Source organism: Octodon degus, unplaced genomic scaffold (genome assembly GCF_000260255.1).
Source record: "Octodon degus isolate 3935 unplaced genomic scaffold, OctDeg1.0 scaffold00113, whole genome shotgun sequence".
Taxonomy (NCBI): domain Eukaryota; kingdom Metazoa; phylum Chordata; class Mammalia; order Rodentia; family Octodontidae; genus Octodon; species Octodon degus.
Window position 1 is genome coordinate 677,685 of NW_004524689.1, and position 18,842 is coordinate 696,526.

Below are 18,842 nucleotides of genomic sequence, written 5' to 3' on the forward strand. Positions count from 1 at the left end.
TGGAGCCTCGGCTTGCGAGCGCTCTGCCGCTGTCTTCCAGCTGGGGGCCGGGGACTGAAATTAGGACTCTGTTCAACTCCAAGCAGCGGGTGCAAGGAAGCAGACGCCTGGGCCAGCGGGCTTTCACATGAGCTGTGTCCAAAGCACAGACAGGCACAGGACACAGCAGAACCGACCCGGTGTAGGCAACGACGCCCAGAGTGAGCTTTGTACATAACATCTGCAGTCTCACTGAGGACAACGCTATAAAAGGAGACCGTTAGTGCAATGTGCCGGGTCTGCACTCGTGAGGCATGACCAAGCCTGGCCGGGTTGGATGTCAGCTGACCTGGGCCACCTGCAGAGCGAGGCTGGGCTGGCGTCTGAGGTGTGCACTTTGGCCACGGGGAAGGAAGAGGTGGTGCTGGCCACGCACAGGCTCGTGGTCTGTCTGCCTGGGACAAGAGCAAGGCTCACAGTGAGTTTGGTGGGAAATGACCTCTGCTGTTACTCCTTTTGCAAAATCTTTGTTTCTGGTCCCCACATTCAGAAAATCCTAACAGGCTTCCAGCAAACCGCGAGGCCGGAGGGGAGGGAGCGTCCCATGGGCTGCTTCCTGTTCCACGGAGAGGCAGAAATCCCAAAGAATACCCGGAAGCCCAGCCACAGCCCGGCTGTGAGGCTGGGGCCAGGACGGCTCCACGCCCTTTGTCCTCTGCCAGCAGCAGAGTGGCCACACTCTTGCCACAGGACAGGGCCACCGCCCTACCACTCCACTGCGTTTTCTTTAGTTTCAGGCAGCAGGGAAGGAGGAGAAGAAACCTGGATGATGTTGCAGGAGAGGAGCGCTCCGTGCTGGTGTCCAGCTGGTGCGGTCACACAGCGCCCACGTGGCCCCAGGAGGGCCTCGGAAGGCGGCTCGCAGCTACACAGCCTGCTGCAGCCCACTGAAGTGGCAGGCTTTTCCACAGGGAGGAATCTAATGAGGGACTTACTGCTCTTGGCTTCTGGGAGATTCTGTCTCCAGGATGGACTATTTATTTTCCAAGTGAGACGCCAACAGGAAAACCAGTGAGGCAAGGATGGCTGCTGCAGTGCTAGCATGGGGACAGGGGACAGACATGGCCCAGCGCGCCAGGGCTGAGGCTCGCGAAGGGCAGCAAGGGGCGGCCGTGCACCAGCGGCACGGTCCCCCAGCGCAGGGCAGACTGGACTCACGCAGATGGTGGCCCAGCTGACATACCGAAGGCTCAGAGGCCTTCTGTATAGGTGCGCGCTTCATTAAAATGTAGTGTCACTTTCAGGGTCGCGTGAAGGGTGGTGGTGCACGCCTGGCATCCCAGCACTCGGGAGGCTGAGGCAGGAGGATCACTTGGAGTTCAAGGGCAGTCTGAACTATGCAGTGAGTTCAGGGGGCAGCCTGCACTGTATAGTGAGACCCTGTCTCATAAACAGGACCGGACGGGGTTTAGCTCACTGATGCAGCGCCTGCCTGGCAAGGGTGAAGTCCTGAGTTCCATTCCTGGTATAAAAGACAAAACACTTTTAGTCTATCACCTGCAAGACGCTCAGCAGATGGGCTGCCTGCAGGGCATGGGCTGAGGTGAGCCCGGCTCCCCCTCTGGTGTCCCCACAGGAACAGAATGGCAGAGATTTATCATCACCCAGCGGGTAGGGCTTGCCACTGGTGAGGGACAGGCCGCAGGCAGGTGGGGGCTCAGCGCAGGCCAGGGAAGGGACAGTGGGGTTCCCTTCGAGGGACAGCTGTCACACCTGAGCCCTCCTGTGTCACTGGGATCGGGCACAGTTCTAGGGCAGGAGGGAACCGAGTCCCACCCTCAGTGCAGCGGCCCTGGCTCCCAGCAAGTCTGCTGTGCCAGGCCATAGGCACGGGAGCCCTCTGCCCCCGTGGGACCACAGGGCGACACTGGGCTGGACTCCAGGCTGTGGCTTGGACGCCTGTGCTAGCTGGTGTGGGATCTCACTAGCTCGCGGCAGGCACCATCCAGGGACACCACGCCCCTGCTGGGGGCTCCAGACAGGGAGGCAGTCGCTCCTGCTCAGGGCGGCCACGGCCCAGCTCAGTGGTGTGGCCTGGGGTCTTGGGGGACCAACGGCTCCGCACCGTCCTCTGGGGCTCCGCTGGTGACCGTGGCCAGGCTCTGCATGGCCTCCTGCTGGCGCTGCCGGGCCTTGGTGTAGAGCAGGACGCCCACCGTCACCAGGACGGTGCCCACCGCAGACAGGCTGGTGATCTTGTTGCCAAAAACGATGATACTGAGCCAGATGGACAGGGCGTGCTTCACGGTGCTGGCGACACTGCAGACAGGTGGGGGCAGGGTGACTGGGAGGGGCAGTGCAGGGCAGAAGGGCAGAGGGAAGTGGAAGGGTGGGGTGGGGAGGGGTGAGGATGGAGGGCGGCAGAGAGGTGGGGCAGGGAGGAGGGCCCGCGGGGGCGGGGCGGGCTCGGAGAGGACCCCTTCTCCGGCTCTCCCCTCTCAGGGATGCTTTTTGTCATGCAAACGCAGGCAGAGAAACCCTGTAACCGGCAGCCCAGGGCCCTCCTCCCTTTGGACTCAACGTAAAGTACGCATGGTGCAACACTGGCCCCTAAATATGTCACTTGGCCTCCTCTCCAAAAACTGCAAGTCCCTAAGAAGAAACAATCCCAGCCAGGTGGGGTGGCCCACGCCTGTCATCCCCCTACTCTGGGAGGCTGAGTCAGGAAGCTCACGATGAACTCAAGGCCAACCTGGGCTATCTGCTGAGCTGGAGGCCACCCTCAACTACATACTGAGACCCTGTCTCAAGAAAACTAAAAAAGTACCAGACACGGCAAGGGATTCAGTTCAGTGGCGCAGCACCCGCCTGCCGAGCGTGAGGTCCTGAGTTCAACTCCCGGTACCCCACCAAAAAAGCGGCAAGGGTCAGAGTGTGGCCCACCGCAGCACGACTGGTCACCCACACTTCCCATCTCAGGGTCAGGGGCCAGCAAGCGCCCCAGGGCCACGTGGAAGTGAGAGACAAGGTCGGGATTCGAGATGGCCGACACCGCCCTGCAGCACTGCACCGCGGACCGGCCGCCGGGAGACAGCTCAGCGCTCCAAGGTGCCTGCGCCGAGCCGGCCGCCGCGTCCGGGTGCGGTGGCACGTGCCTGCAACGGCAGCACTGGGGAGGCTAAAGACAGGAGGCTCGCTGATCCCTACGCGTCTGAGCTGCGTAGTGAGACCCTGTACCAAATACATAAAAACAACTTAAAACACACAAAGGAACCAACCCTCACAGCACCATGGCCGTGCGCGCATTCCTGTCTGTCTGCTGCTGGAAACTCTGCTGCCTCAGCTCCACACCCACTACATCCGCCCAGACGGAGTGGAGCGGAGGCCAGGGCTGCCCGGCTCCCCGGGAGTGTGCAGAGCAGAACCTGGATGGCGGGCACCGGACCGTGCTGTGCTAGGCAGAAGAACGCAAGTGGCCCCGCAGAGGCGGGGCGCGACCTTCCGGAACCGGCTGCACGTGCGTCGCCGCTCTCGCCCAGGCTGCTGCCCGGAGCTCAAGGTGCGTGGGAGCGCTGCAGCTACACACGGAAGCCCACGCGCCCCACCCCGTCAGCCGCTCGGGGCTCCCTGCAGACCACCCCACACCTGTGCCTGCCCCGGGCCGCGCACCTGAATGTCACCGGGGAGATCTTGCCCATGAGGGCATACGCAGTGACGCTCTGCAGGTGGAACAGGGCGCCGTCCGCCAGCAGCAGCAGCACCACATCCTGACTGTAGCGGAAGCTCCCCTCGCTCCTGCTCATCACGGGTACATCCTGCAGCCAGAGCAGAGGGCCACTCTGGGGCTTGCCTTGCCCGGGGCCACCACCGAGAAGAAGAGGCGTCACCTGTGCCGCTGCAGCGAAGGCACCCTGCAGCCGCCTAGCGAGCAGCTGGACCGCCCTCCTCAGGACTTCCTTTGGAATTTGCTATGTTGTTCAGGCTGGCCTGGAGTTCACTGGGTAGCCCAGGCCGGCCTCCAACGCACAGCAACGCTCCTGCTTCAGCCTCCCGAGCGCTGGGATTGCAGACAGGCACCACCCACCTGGCTGCATCGGGACTTTCCAGCTGCATGTGCAGCTGCACAGAGCCCTGAAGCCCAAAAACCTGCGTGGTGGGAAAGCATGGACAGAGCCCAGAGGCTACCACGCCCCACCAGGCAGCCACTGAGCCACAGAGGTGAGGGCACCGGCCTCGGACCCCACGCTTGGACGCCGAGGCAGAGGGCTGCAAGTTCAAGCTCAGTGTGGGCTGCACTGACCCTGTCTCAACAAAGCACCACCTGACATGAAGACACAAACCGACTCCCTTGAGGTTCCCAGAAAGGAGGACACAGGTTGCCAAGGGCCCAGAGAAGTGGCCGTGGAGCTCAGTGGGGACAGGGTTTCCATCTGGGGCAAAGAAAATGTTGCGGGGGTAGGGTGGCAGTGAGCGCACGGTGTGTATTTGGCGCCACCAAGAGGAAGCAGACGTGGTGGCACACACCTGCGATTCTGGCCAGTTAGGAGGCTGGGGCAGGAGGATCACTAGTTCAGAGCCAAACTGGCCAACTTATTGAGACCCTATCTGAAAATAAAAAATGGAGAGGCAGGGTTGGCGCTCAGTTCTACAGGATCCCTCGATTCTACCCCCAGTATCGAAAAATAATAATAATAAAAAGGGCAAGTTTTCTCTTTATTTTATTTATTTATTTTTTTGTGGAATCGAGGATTGAACTGAGGACCTTATTCTACTGAGCTATATCCCTGGTCTTTTTATTTTTATCAGTTTTTGAACTCATTCGTAGTCCAGGCTGGCCTTAAACTCGCAGCAATCCTCCTGTCTCAGCCTCCCTAGGGCTGGTAATACAGGCATGCGCCACCGGGCTGGGCTACGTGGAAGCAAAAGCTGTCTCCCTGAGATCCCAGTACTCCAAGGCTGAGGCAGGAGGATCCCAAGTTGGAGTCCTGCCTGAGAACCTCAGTGGCTCAGTGGGGCCCTTCCTCAAAACACAGAATCCAAAGGAGCTGGGGACGCAGCTGGGCAGGAAGGCTGCATTGTCCAACCCCCAGAGCTGTGAAAAGGAGGGCAGGTGCGCTGCACCCCATGTGCTCCGCAGCACGCGGCCCGCGGCCACCCCAGCTCACGCGCAGTGGCTTTCCCTCAACGGGTCCAACTGCAGGAGAACAATCCAGGGAAACAGGCTGGTGGCCGGGTGTGCGCCCGAGTGGCACTGTCCTCCTGTGAAGCCCAGGACACCGTGCACACGTCCACACCTGCAGGGTCACAGCACTCGGACCACGCGCAGAGGGACCACAGCAGGTATGTGCCCACTTAGTACTCCCTCCTGCAGCACCTGCACAGCATTTTCCCAGTGAAAACAAACCACACAAACCTAAAAACCCACCTAGAAAAAATCTCAACAATCTGGGTGCGTTGGTCCACACCCGTAATCCCAGGATTCAGGAGGCTGAGGCAGGAGGGTTGCCCAGTAGTCACAGCCAGCCTGGGCTACATAGGGAGTTCAAGGTCAGCCTGAACTACATAGCAAGACCCTGTGTGAGACCATAAAGAGGAAGGAAGGAAGTGAGAGAGCGAAGGAGGGAGGGGGGAGGGAAGGAGGAAGAGGGGAGGGAGGCAGGGAATCTGAGCAAGGGGTTCTGGTCTGTTAGGCACCAGGGCACAGCCGCCTCCTGGAGCGCCCCCCAGTGGTGGCCTGGCACCGCATCCCTTAGAGGCCGCCCCGCGCAGGGCAGGCCAGGTGGACAAGGTGGAGCGTACAGCGGCCCAGACGCACCATGAAGAAGATCCAGGCAGGGATGAGCATTGTGACGGCCGCTGCGCTGGTGTAGAACTGAAGCTCCGGGGCCCTGTGGGGACAGGGACCGGGCCTCACACTGGGACCTGAGGGGAGGGCACGGGGCCTCCCACACCGGGACACACGTGGCTTTCTGGTGACAAGGACGGGGTGGCTGTCCAGAATGAAAGGTCAGGCACAGAGCCTGGTGTCTCGGGCTCCTGAGACGGCTCAGGGGTGTGCAGTTTTCCCTGCGTTTGGATAGTGCACAGAGGGCCTGGGCCCGCAAGGGAGATGCAGCAGGCTTGGGGGCGTCGGAGAGTCCCTGGGGACTGGGGATGGCGGGGTTGCCACACTCACGAGAACCGGTACTTGTCCCCGCTGAGCAGCTTCTTGGAAAACACATTCTGTAAACTGGAAAGGAAGCGCTTGCATGGAGCCAGCGTGGGCCAGCGGCCCCCGGGACACGGCGCCATCCACTTCACGGGCCTCCCGAGCGAGGCTGTTCCCGTGTCTGTGAATGCCCTCGAGGGACGCAGGCACCACCTCCTACCCCTCCCCACTCACCAGTCCATGATGTTGGTGGACAGCGCAGCCGAGAAGCCCAGGAGGTTGAAGCTGATCTCAGTGGCGGTGCACAGCGCCAGCCCTCCCATAACTGGGAGGAGAGACAGGTTGACCAGCAGCCCTGGCAAGGGCAGGACACACGTGACATGGGGCTTAGGTCCTCCAGTGTGCCTCCACCCCGGCTGTGCTGGCGCACACCTGTAATCCCAGCGCTGGGGAGGCTGAGGCAGGAGGGTCGTTGTGAGTTCAAGACCAGCCTGGTGGGGGCCTGCCGGTTAGCTCAGTTGTTTAAGTGCTCATGCGAACGGTCAGGTGCAGGACAGCGCGGTTCGACCCCAGCTCCAGCTGCCTTACCGGACCCGCCCTTAAGGCAGCCTGAGGCAGCCCCTGACGCCCCCCAAAGTCCTTCTCAGCTTTTAGTCGGGTCAGGGAGATAGCTCAGTAGAATAAGCGCTTGGCTGGCAAGTGCAAGGTCCCCATTTCAATCCCCAGTACTGCCAAAAAGAAAAAAAAGACCAGGCTGGGCTACAAAGTGAGCTCATGGCCAGCCTGAGTTGAATAGTGAGACCCTGTCTCAAAAAGGCAAAAATAAACAAAGAAATAAATAAAAAGGGCCTGGGAGCAGCTCGGCAGCGTAAACACGTGCCTAGCCGGCGCAAGATCCTGAGTTCGATCCTGGGTACGAAAAATAAATAAGTAGATGAATAAAATAAAAACCTGCTGGCCTTCATGTTGCTGAGAAATAAAGGAAAATGATTCCCCATCAGCAGAGGGTCCCCCTGCCTCGAGGCCTCCAGCAGCCCCAGAGCAGGAGAAGCTGTCTCCAGGAGAGGGGGCCAAGGACAGCGTGACAGCAACGCAGAACGGGCTGCCGGGAGCCCCAGCCCGGGATGACACCCTTCCTTTCTGAATAATAAGAAGCCTACATGACTGGCTTTGAAATCCAATCAACAAGTGAGCAATGACGTAGAGTGGGCCTAAGGAGAGTCCCATGGAGAGAAAACCCTCTCTCGGGCTTTCACAGAGAGCACACTGGCCAAGCAACGGCCGCGACTCATCCGCATGGCTGCACTGACAAAGGTTCTCCAATCTGAGGTACAGGATCTCAGGACAAATCCTGAGCGGATTTCACTGACCTCATCAGACCCAAAAGCTACAACTCTTCTTACACAGGTCCTGCTTTACCTTGGTCTTAACCATCCAGCAGAAAAGTATAAGAATGAAGTATAAGAAGCAAAGCCGAGCTGTATGTTGACCTGAACTCAGGTCAACGATTTCTGACATCTCCAGTCAAGCAAGCAGAAGACCCAGTACTATTATGGACTACTGGACTCTTAGAATATTTTGCTGAGTTTACACACCTATAATATTCAAATAACGGAACTAAACAAAAAAGGGGATACAGATGAATGTCCATTTTGTATCTGTGTATTGAAAGTGGTTAGGATAGACATATAGTTACATTCTCTTAATGAATAGAGGGATTTGTTCTAATGGTGTTTGTAAACAGGATATCATGTCCGCATCTTGTACAGCAATTAACCACTAGGAAGAACGCATGCAATGTGTGAATTATTGAAACTGTCCTCCCAGTTTGGTTTGAAACTGTCTCACTGCTATGTGTTTCTCAATAAAATTATGGGGTTAAACCCCAATCAACAGCACGAGCACACAGTTCCCACGCACACACTTATTTAGGGTCAGGCACTGAGCTGTTCTTTCTTTTTTTCTTTCTTTTTGGTAGAACCGGGGATTGAACTCAGGAAAGCCTTTATTCTACTGAGCTTTCTCCCCGGCCCATTTATTTATTTTTTAAAATTGTTTTTATTGGGGCTGGTGAGATGGCTCAGTGGTCTAAAACACCTACACAGAACAAGCTTAGCAAAGCACCGGGACCGCGGTTCAATCCCCCAGCACCACATACCAGCCAGCCCCGCCCCCTGGTGGGCTGAGCTGGCCACACACACACACATAAATAAATAGAAATTTAAAAATAAAATTTTATTCATTTATTTATTTTTAATTTTTAATTTTTGTGGAACCAGGGATTGAACTCAGGCCCTTGTGCTTGCCAGGCAAGTGCTTATTCAACAGAGTTATCTTCCCGGCCCCCCTGACTTTTTAAAAAGAATTTAGTACAGGGTCTACGGGGTCTCACTATGTACATCAGACTCATAGTGATCCTTCTGTTTATAGCCTCCCATATGCTGAGATTACAGGCACACGCCCCTATGCCCAGTCTCAATCATCAGTGGGCCCCGGGGGCAGGGCGGCACAGCAGGCCAGGGATTGAACTCCCGGCCCCTGCCACTGCCTAAGCAGGGCTTTAATCCGCTGAGCTATTTGGCCCTGTTCTTTGAGTTGGATGCAGCATATACTCTGCAATTGAAAGAAAATGAGGATATGAACGTGTGTGTGTGTGTGTGTGTGTGTGTGTGTGTGTGAGAGAGAGAGAGAGAGAGAGAGAGAGAGAGAGAGAGAGACTAGAATTGAAGCCAGGGCCTTCACACTGGGTTCCACCCCCAACCCATTTCTTGCTTAGATTTTTGAGGTAGGCTCTCGCTAGTCACTAAGCTGCCCCAAATGGGCCGGACTCTGCCACCCTCCCTGGGTGCTGGGTTGCAGGCATGCCCCACTGCCTGCCGTGGGTCAGCAAGGGAAACTGAGTCCCAGTGCTTGGACGGGCGCATGGCACCCCTTTCTGGAAGTAGCTCCCTTCCTCACCATGCACTGCTGCTACCTGGAGTGGAAACCCGAGTTCTCAGGAGCCACCTGGGGCTGGCAGGCCCAGGTGACCGGCAGGCAAACTCAGCCTGGCCCACAGGGACTGCGCTCGGGAGGGACAGGACCTGCACAGGAGAGTCCAAGCACCCAGCCGAGGATTTTAGGACTTTCTCCTGCCACCCTTTGTCCTACGATCCCCTAAAGCTGTGTGGGTGCAGGTGTTCTGGCAGCAGCCGCCCAGCCTGCGCCCTAGGGGGCCCAGCCTTCCTTTGAAGACCTGGCCTGCTGGCCTTCGAGGCGCAGGCAGCCCTGGAAAAGAGCGGGGCGGGGGGGGGAACCTCAGGGTGGGCCTGGGCTCCAGCCAGCACCTCTGAGTTAAGTAAAGGCTTGCAGCAAAGCCGGCTGCACTCTCCAGGTGCTGGCGTCTCAGGCAGGGACAGCAGGCTCAGAGGGGCTGTGAGGACAGTGTGTGGCTGGGCAAGGCAGTAGACTGGGAAGACCCAGGAGCTCAGCAGCCCTGCCCACGGCGCCGGGAGGCTGCCTGGGCCTGGGTCAGGACAGGACCAGCACTGACTTGGCCTGCCATCCCCGCTCTACACGCCTCCCCTTCTGTGCCACAAGACAACCCTGCTCTGACCCACCAGGCCACACAGAGGCAGCTGGGCACACAGGGCCACAAAGCCACATCTGTCCCAGAGATCCTCAGGAGCCCTCGAGCCGCAGCCGACAGTGGGCAGAGAGACGGGATCGTGCCGGGCACAGCGGGTCCGCAGGGCACAGGGACATGGCGGGGCAGGGCCGGCCGCAGCAGGACCGGGACGCAGCGGGGCGCGTGGCTGCAGCTCACCAGTGTACTCGCCCAGGATCATGCGCGACATGACCACGGTGAAGACGGGGGCCGAGCTCTTCACCGTCTCCGCGAAGGACACAGCCACGTTCTTCAGGCTGACCAGGCCCAGGACCACCGTCGCCAACCTGCCAAGAACCCGGGGGACAGCGGGGCACGTGGGCCAGACGCAGGCGCTCCAAGTGGACAGGGACCCCACCCTCGGGACCCCGGCCGGCGCAGAGCCAGGCCGCAGCTTCTAGGTCAGGCCCGAATGCGGCCCGGCAAGAGTGACTGCCGCCCTCCGCTGGCGCCCGCCACACCCCACATGGGTGGGTCAGGCTGCTCCCCGAGAATCTCCTCAGCAGCCGTGGCATGGGGAGCTCCAAAACCAAAGCTGAGGCCTGGCGCTCGCCGCTGTGGCCACGGCAGCGCCCGAGCCCGGTGACCCTGCGTGTTGCAGACCCACTGCCAGGGCCTACCTCATGAGGCCTACGAAGAGCATGGTCATGAGGAAGTTGGGCGGGTAGGACAGCCGGGGCTTGTGCTGGTGCAGGCAGCACGGGACGAAGACCTTGGCACAGCCGATGAGCGTGGTGGACAGCATCTGCACGGCGCCTGCGAGACACATGCTGCCGTGCCTGCCTCTCTGTCCCCCCAGCCTCCTCGCCCGCTGCCCTCCTGCTCCTCACCTAGCATGCTGGGCTCGCCCTCCAGCAGCGACAGGATGTACTTGTTGAGGAACAGCGTGCAGAAGCTGAAGAAGAACCACAGCGTGAGGTAGGCCAGCGCCCTCGCGCTCCACAGGCCCAGGTCCGACTCAATGACGGTGGTCTCGGTGATGGTGATGGCGAGCAGGCTCCCCTCAGGGCCACTCTCGCTCTTGCCAAACAGGATCTTCTCACCGCGGTGGCCAAGCAGGGGGGTCCAGGCCAGCGGAGGCTTCCCTTCAGGCTCCACCTCGGAGCCAGAGCTGGGGACAGGCATGCTCCCCTCCGGAGCCGGGGGCACCGCCATGCCGAGGCCACCACCACGGGCGGAGTGCAGCTCAGCAGGGACAGCATGGGTCACAGCACCTGCCCCGGGGAGGGACGAGGACTTGCCCCGAAGACATGGCCCCAGGGAGGCCGGAACTCTGCGAAGAGGAAACAGGCGCCTCACATCAAGTGTCAACGCTCTCAGAGGTTTCATCACCGAGCAAATGCACCGTGAGACACAGGCAGTGAGCACCGTCTCAGCCCTGCCGTGATCCCCGCCGACTCGGTCTTCGGGGCTCTCCCCTCCCAGCACGCCTCCAGCGGGGCTCTGCCCAGTGCGGCAGCAGGCGGTTCGGGCTCACCCATCCGAATCGGTCTGATTGTTTTGTTCTTTCAGGAGACGCTCCTGGGGACGTGCCTGCCTCAGATCACAGGTGTGTGGCACCGTGGGGGCTCGTTCCACTCAGGCTGGGCTCCGCCAGCCAGTTCACTTCGTGTTGTGTGTGTCGCGTGTGTCATTGTGTGCCTTTTCCTGGGGGCACTGAGGGTCAAGGCCTCTACACTGAGCTACCTTCCCAGCCCGTTTATTTTTTCTTTTAAGACAGGGTCTCACGAAGGTGGTTAACTGCACAAGCTGGGCCTCAACTTCTGATCCTCCCGCCTTAGCCTCCGAGGGCGGGCGGCAGGTGCGTGCCATCACATCTGGCTCACAGGACACACTTAACCCGAGGGCTGCTCAGCTCCCTCCTGGTGGGCACCTCTCCCAGACGTCGGCGCCTCTGCAGAGAATGAATGCCGAGCTCAGGTCTTTCCTGCAACTGAGACCTAATGGCCCTGCCCAGCGACGCTGCAGGCTGCAGTCACCCTCTCCTGGTCCCCGTCTGTCTGTCCAGGGCACAGCCAGTTCCACCGAGTGTACCCACAGGGCAGCACAGACCTCCCCAGGGCCGAGCTGCCCCACTGTGGTCCCGCCGGGGCCCCTGCTCCACTCAGGGACCACCTGCAGGCCCTGGAGCTGCAGGAAAGGCCACTGCCAGGCACAGCTGCCTGTGGGGACCCAGACACCTGTCCCCACCCCTTCACTGTAGGGCATCCACACAAAGCCCCCTGCCCCATGGGGACTCCAAGCCCTGCAGGGCTCCACCTTCCCAACCAGCCCCAATACTAACGCCTGAAATCACTCAGAGAGGATTTGGATAATGCTTCTACTTGACATCACAAAAGAAAGCCTGGGGCTGGGGAGATAGCTCCGTGGAATGAGCGCTTGCCTGGTAAGCACAAGGTCCCGAGTTCATGAGTTCAATCCCCCGTACCGCAAAAAAAGAAAGAAGGCCTGAGTTCAAGACGTGTCCTCTGCAGGGTACTCCCGTGTGGGGGCAAAGCGGGCGACCAGCAGCGGTGTGGCGCCCTCCTCCCCTCAAGGCCATGGCCTTCGCCCCTGTGGGTATCTGCCTCACAGCTGTGTGATGGTGACATTTTATAGCTAGAGGCTGGATAGAAGCCCCAAGATCTAGCTCTCACACAGCACAGACGCGGGGTAAGTGACACGGGAGGGAAGCGTGAGGGGCACACCTGGATCTCAGCACTCTGGGAGGCGCGGGCAGGAGGAAGACCGAAAGCTCCAGCCCAGCTGGGCCACTTTAGCACGGGACCAGGCACGGTGGTGCACCCCTGTAACCCCAACATTCAGGAGGCTCAGGCGGGAGGACTGCAGTGAGTCAGAGACCAGGCTGGACCACACACTGCATTCAAGGCCAGCCTGGAACATAGCGAGACCTTGTTTCAAAGCCCCCCTCCACAAAGAAAGGGCTGGGGACACAGTTCAGGGCAAAGGCCTTGGATTTATCCCCCCACACATAAAAGACCAAAGGAATCTGGAAGTGACTCCCACAGTCTGCTGGCCACACAAGCATCCTCTGCTGACCATGTGGGCTCGGCCAGGAGCTTCCGCCTACCTGGTCTGGGTTCCTGGTGGGTGCGCGGGCCTGTAATTCTGCCCATGGGACATCTACACCCTGTCCCGATACAACTCCATTCACCTTGCTCACTCCAGCTAGGCCTGCTCACTGTCCCTGGTTCCCACGCAGCTTTTCCTGTCCCCACCTCCCCCGGTACATGAATACTGCAGCAGCACCCCCAGCTCCCAAGTCCCTGAGACACTACACAGACCTGTCTGCCAGCGAGTTCAACCCCAGACAGAGCGAGGCCACTGCCCTGCCCTGGAGCCACCCTGCCAGCCTCCTACTGCTGCACCAACTCAGGGACTGCGCAGGCCGGAGTCACCCGTGGTGGGACACAGTCTAGACAGAGCTATCCCATGTAACTTCCCAGAGTTACCACAGGTGGCAGAACTGAAAAGGAACACCACACTGCACGGGCCAGCTCGGAAGACTGCTGCAGCTGAGAGAAAGGTCGCCAGCAACAGCAAAACACAGCATAACTGAAGATGACCACCAGGAGAGACAATGGCCACGCTCTGGGAACAGGCCTGCGACCTCTGCCTGTGGGACCAGCCCAGCATGGAAGCGACAGGACCGAAGGACAATGCGCAGTGCTACTGGAGAGCTGCTGGACATGGCTGGGGTCCTGATGCTGCCTGGGACTCAGAGATCCTCAGGTCACCAAGGTGTGCCCTTTCACCAGGAAGTCATGAGGCCCCTGGGCAGGAGGCCCAGCCTGTGCCTGTGCCGCGTCCCAGGTGCTTCTGCACGTCTGGACGTGAGGTATCTCCTCAGAGGGCTCTATGGGAGGTCAGTTCAGTCCCACGGCAACCGCCACCCCACTTCGCACACCATCAACAGCGCAGGATGTGACTGGTGGGCCTCATTTAGGCCCTGCGGCGCCTCCCCAGGTGCACGTAGAGGGACAGCCAGGCCCCACGCCCTCAGCACTGGACAGTCACCACTGTCCTGGGTGTTCTTGCCTCGGCAGCTCTTCTTGTTACTCAGGAAACTCCCAGGGTTTGAAGGGCACCATGCTGGGGACAGGGAAAGGCCAAGTGTCCTGAGATTCTGTCAGAATGGCTGGTGGCACTTCCCGCAAGCAAAGGCCACCATGCTTGCGTAGAAGCCCCAGGCTGCTGTCAATGTCCCCAGGAAAGATCCTGCCCTGTGGCCTGCCTGCCGCTGGGCCCTGGCTGCCTGCACCTGCCCGGCTGGCTGGCTCTGCAGGCCCCACTCCTGGGGCGGCTGGGGAGAGCAGGCTGAGGGCGTGCAGGCAGCCGGGGAAGAGGTGCAGCTGGAAGCCGGCTTACAGACCAGCCCTGAGGATTCAGGCAAGGTGGGGCAGGCCTCTACACACACGCATGCACAACACACGCGCACATGCACACTGCGGCACGCGCACACAGGAGGCCTTATCAAAGGGTGGGGGACCCATCCTGTGAGGACCACCAACTGGAGCCCAGCACCTTGCACAGCTCCCTTTCCTTATAAAATCCTAGGTTTCTGTCTGGTCCTTGGAGCTTTTTTCCCGAGTAGTGGGGGTTGAGCTACACGTCCAGCAGTTCATTTCTTAGGTTTAATTATACTCCTTTCCCCAGTCCTTTGTAAAAATATTTTGAGACAGGGTCTTGCTAAACCACTAAGTTGCCCCTGCCCCCCAGTCAGCCCAGGAAGACCAGCACAGGGCTGAGCACTCCAAGAGGGACCCTGGGGGGCTCGAGGGCCCTGCCTGGGAGAAGCAAAAGGGGTGGAGAGGGTCTGGGGAGCTTGATGCAGGGTGGCGCTGGGATGAGCGGGGAAGACTCCCACTCCTGAGCCTGGGGTCAGAGGCAGGGATCGCAGGTCAGAGAGGCGCCAGGCATGGCAGTACCAGCGCTGCCAAGCAAAGCCAAGGCGCCAGGGGGAGAATCACAGGACACCCGGGGTGGCCCCAGCCTGGGATCCCAGCTACTCGGGAGGCTGAGGCAGGAGGGCCACAGGCTGAAGCCCAGCCTGGGCCATCTGCTGAGACCCTGTCTCAAAATAAAAAGCAGAAAATGTAGGGGCTGCAGCTCCATGTGAAGGCCCTGTTCAGCGCACGCACACATTGGTACACCCTGGCACACCCTGGCGCACGGCTGGGAATGGGCAAAGGGCAGGAGCGAGAAATACCCACCGTCCTCGGACCCCATCCCTTTGGACTGGGCGTATCACAGGGGTGCGGAGATGGGTGACCCGCAAGCCCCAGAGCACAGTACTTGGGCAAGCGGGACTTTGAGACCAGAGCAACACAGCAGGGCAATAGTCCGTCCCTGCCAGCGAGCAAAGATCCACCTGGTGGTGCATCTGGGGCCTTGATTCCAGGCCAGCCCAGACCACACAGCAAAACCTGACCTCAGGAACAGAAAATAATAATCATTACAATAATACACTGGCAAGTTACAATCAGTAACATTCACCCTGCAGCACCTGGGAACTGGGCAGTGCCAACTTGGGTTTTTCTGGGCGTTCTGGGTACCACACCCAGAGGCACTTTACCACTCCTCTATATCACCAGCCCTTTTGAAAAATTTATTTTGAGGGGCGGGAGACGCTCAGTAAAATAAATGCTTGCCTGGCAAGCGCAAGGGCCTGAGTTCAATCCCCAGTTCTGAAAAAACAAACAAACAAAAAAATTATTTTGAGGCAGGGTATCGTTAAATTGCGCGGCTTTGAATTTGTGCTCCTCCTGTCACAGGCTCCTACACAGCTGGGGCTGAAAGTGTGCAGCACCACACCCTGCGATGCCCTTTACTCTGCTTACAAGTGAGGCCTGGGTGCAGTCCACACCCAGGAGAGGTGTTCTATGGCTGGACTCCAGAGAGACTTCGCGCGCCTTCCCACCCCGGCCCAGACTAAGGCAAATGGGGAACAGTGCACGGTGGCGAAATGAATGGCGCCCAGCCAGCCCCAAGCTGCTGACAGGCAGGCCGAAGAGAGAAAGGGGATGGTCCAGCCCCCGGGGGAAGGGGAGCCAAGACTGCCCAGCCTGCACCAAGGCCCAGCTCACTGGTCCTGCCCAGGGACCCAAGGCTGGCTCTGTCTCCTCAGCCCAGGAGACACTTCTCCTTCTGGGGGAAGCAGTTCTTGTCCTGAAGACACAGGGGGACAGAGATTTGTCCAATAGCAAACCAGTGGTAACCTGCTGAAGCCAGGCACCGGGGCCCACCTGCCAGTAGTGCCCATCATGAGGGAGACAGACACAGGAGAAAGGCTCAAGGCCACCTTGGGTAACTTAAGACCCTATCTCAAAATGAAAAATAAGAGGGATGCGGCTCGTGACAGGAATACCTAGCATTTGCAAAGTCCTGGATTCAGTCCCTAGAAGCGGGGGCAGTGGCCAACTTCGTGGCTCTCCAGGAGCAGCTGCAGCCAGGTCATAGCTCTGGGGCTGGGGTGGGGAACCAGCTGCTGACCGGACCAGGCGGCTCTTGTGGGCGGCAACCAAGTGGCCAGCGCAGAGGAAAACCATGCCCCAGCTATGCACGTCGCTGCTCCTGACCCTTTCTGGGGACAGCAGCCTGGGCTTTGGGGGCAGACCCCGCTCTGCGCTGGGACAGGTGGGAGTGCAGGGACACCAGTACCACCTGCAACTGACCTGCCTTGGCCAGGAATGCTTAGGCCAGGGACCTCAGACAAAGGTCACACCATCCAATGTAGGCTGGTCCTGGTGCCACAGGTCTGTAATCCCAGCACTCGGGAGGCTGACGCAGAAGGACAGCCTAGTTCAACTCCAGCCTAGGGTATGCAGTGAGTTTAGGACCGGCCTGCATACATGGGGAGACTGTCTCAAAAAAAATTTAAAAAAGAAAGAAATCTCCCGGACTACCCCCTGTATAGTTTCCCTGACGGCTGGGCTCCCGAGACCCAGGGTAGGACTCTCATTGGGCACGGAAGAGCTGAAGATGTTCCCAGACTCCGGGGCAAGAAGTCTGCATTGATTCAAATTGTTGGTGTGACCATCTCAACCCCAGCACGTGTCCAGGGACAGAACCTCGAGACTGTGCACTGGGCTAACCACAGGCTTTTTTTGTTTTTGAGATCGGCTCTTGCTTTGTAGTCCAGGCTGGGCTTGAACTCATTGTGCAGTTCAAACTGGCCCTATGGGGCCGGGAGATAGTTCAGTGGCATAAGTGCCGGCCTGGCAAGCACAAGGTCCCAAGTTCAATCCACGGTATTGCAAAAAAACACTGAGCAGTCAAACTAGCCCCAAACTCAGTGATTCTCCTGCCTCTGCCTCCCAATTGCTGAATTAGGTATGTGCCACCACATCCAGCTTTTTTTTTTTTTTTTTTTTAACAAGGTCTTAGTAGGTTAGTAAATTTCCCAGATGGGCTCAAATTTGTGATCCTGTGGTTTGACCATCCTACCACACTTGGCTCTATTTTTCATATATATATTTCATTTCATACAGGGTCTCACTACACAGCTTGGACTCATAGTGATCCTGTTGTTTTCCGCCTCCCCAGAGCTGGGATTACAGGTGCGTGCCACCATGCCAGATTCCAGTGGCCACGTGGCGCAGGGCCCACACGTTATGTGGTGCCAGGGATCGAACCCTGGTCCCTGTGCTTGCCTAAGCAGGTGCTTAGTCCACTGAGCTATCTTGCTGGCCCAGATATTTCCCTTTTAACATTCTTTGCAGGCCGGGGAGATAGCTCTGGGGTCTAATTGCCTGCATGGCAAGTGCAAAGACCAGGGTTCAATCCCCCCCTGCACCATGCTGGCCACTGAAACCAGGCATGGTGGCACACACCTGTAATCGCAGCGCTGTGGGGGCTGACACAGGAGGATCACTGAGTCTGAGCTGCATAGTGACATCCTGTACCAAATAAACCTTTAAAAAGAAAAAATCTTTTCATGCTGTTTAACGTTTCATTCTGCAAAACGTTCGGGTTTGTTTTCTGTTTGAGACAGGCTGACCTTGAACTCAATTACGCAGGCTAGGCTGGCCTAGACCAGAACTCAGTGATCCTCCTGCCTCAGTCTCCTGATGTTTTCAAACTGTTTACAGAGTTTATCTTTATAAAGCACAGTGACCTTGGTTAGTTAGGAAAAGCTTGAGCCAGGCACTAACTGTGCTGCAACCTCAGGTGCTGGGGGCAGGGGCTGGAGGATCGCAAATCTGACACCAGCCTGAGCCATTTAGGGAGAGCCTGTCTCAAAAAAGAAGAACCGATGGGAGGTAGCTGGGTGTGTGCTGGGCCAAGTGACCACGAGGGGTGGCTGGGTGCGCCCTCTCCACAGCAAGGTCTGGCTTGGCTTTTCTTTCTTGCAGCAGTGCATGGCGTGTGCAAGGCTGGGAGCCATGCCTGACATGGAGGCACATGCCTGTAATCCCGGCTCGGGAAGCTGAGGCAGCGGGATCTCTGCGCGCTGGAGGCCAGCGTAGGTTACGATGCGGTCAAGGCCAGCCTAAACTGCACAGACCCCGGCTCAAAGACAAAAAAAAAGAAAGAAGGGGGTGGGCGGCACGGGAAACCGCCCATCTGCTACAAGGCCTCGGGGACAACCGTCACGGCAAAGCACGGCCAGACAGACGGGAGCTCACCAGCGATCCCAGCAGCCGGCGAGCTGAGGAGAATCGGAAATCCAGCCCGGAGCGCGAGCCGCCCACGTTCAGCCACCGCGTCCGGAAGGACGAAACCCTCCGAGGAGCCGGGGAGGCGGCGCGGGGAGAAAGCCCAGGGATGAGAAGGCCGGCGAGAAGGCCTGCTTCCTGCGAGGAGGTCCGGCCGCGCCACGGCCCGCCCGCCCGCCGCGGCCGCCTCGCTCCGGGCCCTCACCCCGCTTCGTCCCGCCCACCTCCTTCGTCCCGCCTACCTTCGTCCAGCCGAGGATCCCACCGGCGGGCGGGCGCGGTCCTGACGCAGACGGGGTCTTCCGCCGACACCGGTCCGTTGGGGCGGAGGGCCCGGATAGGCGTGGGGGCGTGGCGTGGGGCGTCGGGGGCGTGGCGTGGGTGACGGGGCGTGGCGGGACGTAGTGGGGGG

The 18,842-nt window shown here is 59.1% G+C and overlaps 1 protein-coding gene across 2 annotated transcripts; it reads right to left on the reverse strand.

Annotated features, from left to right (window-relative positions):
- Positions 1–1,372: 1,372 nt before the first annotated feature.
- On the reverse strand, positions 1,373–18,748 carry LOC101590238 (solute carrier family 35 member E2). Of its 2 annotated transcripts, none has more exons than XM_023699366.1 (9): positions 18,673–18,748; positions 10,604–11,046; positions 10,394–10,529; positions 9,933–10,060; positions 6,362–6,482; positions 6,155–6,208; positions 5,795–5,867; positions 3,649–3,794; positions 1,373–2,298 (listed from the first exon to the last, which is right to left on the reverse strand). In XM_023699366.1, the coding sequence occupies exons 2-9, from the start codon at positions 10,926–10,928 to the stop codon at positions 2,061–2,063; spliced, it is 1,221 nt and encodes a 406-aa protein (XP_023555134.1). In that variant the 5' UTR covers positions 10,929–11,046; positions 18,673–18,748; the 3' UTR covers positions 1,373–2,060. The 2 variants fall into 2 exon arrangements, with proteins under 2 accessions (XP_023555134.1, XP_004639745.1); XM_004639688.2 differs by lacking the exon at positions 18,673–18,748 and adding an exon at positions 18,401–18,572 and having other exon boundaries at positions 1,385–2,298.
- Positions 18,749–18,842: the final 94 nt, after the last annotated feature.